The sequence below is a fragment of the Strongylocentrotus purpuratus genome, unplaced genomic scaffold (genome assembly GCF_000002235.5).
Source record: "Strongylocentrotus purpuratus isolate Spur 01 unplaced genomic scaffold, Spur_5.0 spur5_scaffold_20, whole genome shotgun sequence".
In the NCBI taxonomy this organism is placed as follows: domain Eukaryota; kingdom Metazoa; phylum Echinodermata; class Echinoidea; order Camarodonta; family Strongylocentrotidae; genus Strongylocentrotus; species Strongylocentrotus purpuratus.
This window is the reverse complement of record NW_022145606.1, coordinates 23,522,832-23,524,671: the sequence shown is the minus strand read 5'-3', so window position 1 is coordinate 23,524,671 and position 1,840 is coordinate 23,522,832. Positions and strand designations below refer to the sequence as shown.

The 1,840-nt window shown below is 40.9% G+C and overlaps 1 protein-coding gene across 1 annotated transcript; it reads left to right on the top strand.

Annotated features, from left to right (window-relative positions):
* The first annotated feature begins 560 nt into the window (after window positions 1–560).
* On the top strand, window positions 561–1,601 carry LOC100888498 (E3 ubiquitin-protein ligase TRIM50-like). The gene has a single exon (XM_003725141.1). It carries the CDS (start codon window positions 561–563, stop codon window positions 1,599–1,601), a length of 1,041 nt encoding a protein of 346 aa, XP_003725189.1.
* Window positions 1,602–1,840: the final 239 nt, after the last annotated feature.

The window sequence follows — 1,840 nt, the reverse complement described above, 5'->3', positions numbered from 1 at the left end:
TTGAGGCCCGAACTCACAAAGCAAGGTTTGAGCTCAGACCAAGGTTTGAGCTCAAACCTCCTTTTGTTTCGCCAAACCTCCTTTTGTTCTTTACAAACCAGGTTTGAAAAAAACGCGTAAAACGCGTCATATGACGTACGAAAACCAAGGTTTTTCGACAAAAAATTGAATTCGGGCCTGAATGTCTTTGGAAACTGATCTACATGACTACACACTGGCGCCCCCTCCCCCCATTACTGAGCACACGCTTCGACACAGGCTATGACAGCCTTCCAGTTTGAACTGACAATGGGCATTCAGCATAGATACCGTCACTAGTTGTTACACACGTGCAAATCAATACATATAATGGGACAATTTTGGTCTTGGATTTTATTTTTTAGCAAGTTAAGAGATAAAGAAATACGCGCTCAAATTCCAATAATTTGCAACAAAATGTATAATTTGTTTTCCTTTTTTTCAGACATATTGACGTTTCCATTTCTGTGCTTGTAATAAGTAGCTGAACTTTCTTGCTCACATTTCTCCGCTAAGTTTATGCATCTTTGACTGACTGTACTATGGCTAAAAGGATAGCACTACAGATGCCTGAGAGTCTGGCATGTCCACTTTGTCTCGATGCCTTCAAGGTCCCCACCCTCCTATTCTGTGGACATACATTCTGCAAGGTCTGTCTGGACAAATACGATACACATTACCGAGGTCAAGATTTCATGGAGTGTCCGGTTTGCAAGAAACGCACCAAACTGGAAAAAAATAGAGTCGCAGGACTTGCACCCAATTTCTCTGTAAAAGGCCTCGAGGAGGAATTACATGTACATCCTAGGGCCAATGGTAAATCATCAGAGTACTGTTCCCTGCACAGCAAAGTCTACAAAGACATTCTGTGTGAGGTTTGCAAGGAGTTCATATGTCTGTCTTGTTTGTTTGATAAACATCAGGGTCACAGGTTTAAGAAGAAGGAAGAGGTTGTAGCAGAGTTGAAAAAGAAAAGAAAATCTCTTATTAAAAGAAGTGAGAAGAAGAAAGCAGAGATCAAAGTATCTATTGCCAATCGTGAGCGACATATGCGTGATATGCATTCTCATCTGGAGAATCTAGATAGGGAAATAGAAAATTCCTTTCATGAAAAGTCAGAGATTCTTCGGGGACACAGGGAAAGACTATCAAAAGAGTTGGACGACATCCGCCAAAAATCTGACAAGGCAATGACAGATTTAATTGGACGTCAGAAACATTCATTGCAGAGAATTACTTCAAAGAGCACTCTTATTCGACGAGAGGGCGTTGCAAGTACCAGTACATGTAAGTTTCCAAACTCTGATGCACTGAAAACACTCTACATAGAATTCTTGGAACTGGAGAACGAATTGGACAGAGACCTGAATGAAACATCCGCAGCACTGGCGAAACACAAAGTTGAGAACACCCAGTTGTATACATATGATGAAAGTGTTTGTGACCTAGGTACTTTCCACCGAGAAGCTAGCGGAAACGAAAGCGAGAGCGAGAGTGATCAACACGACATGGCTGATCTTGCTAGAATACGCAAGACCTTCAAATATATAGCTAACCTCTCCATCCCGACAGAACTGAGATGAGAACTTGTGATATGAAACAAAGAAGAACGTGTTATAGTACGAGTGAAATTGCCTTCATAGAGACAGTCTCTAAGTCGCTGTGATATTAAAAAGCCCAAGTGCCTTTTCTTTTTTTCACACCGTCTCTCTTAATTTTCTTGCTCATTAGGCAGTTTCTCTATCTTTTTACCGTGCATTTGTCCTTATTTTTCTCGCATTATTATTATTTCCTCTCTCGCTCTTCACTCTTACTAACTCTC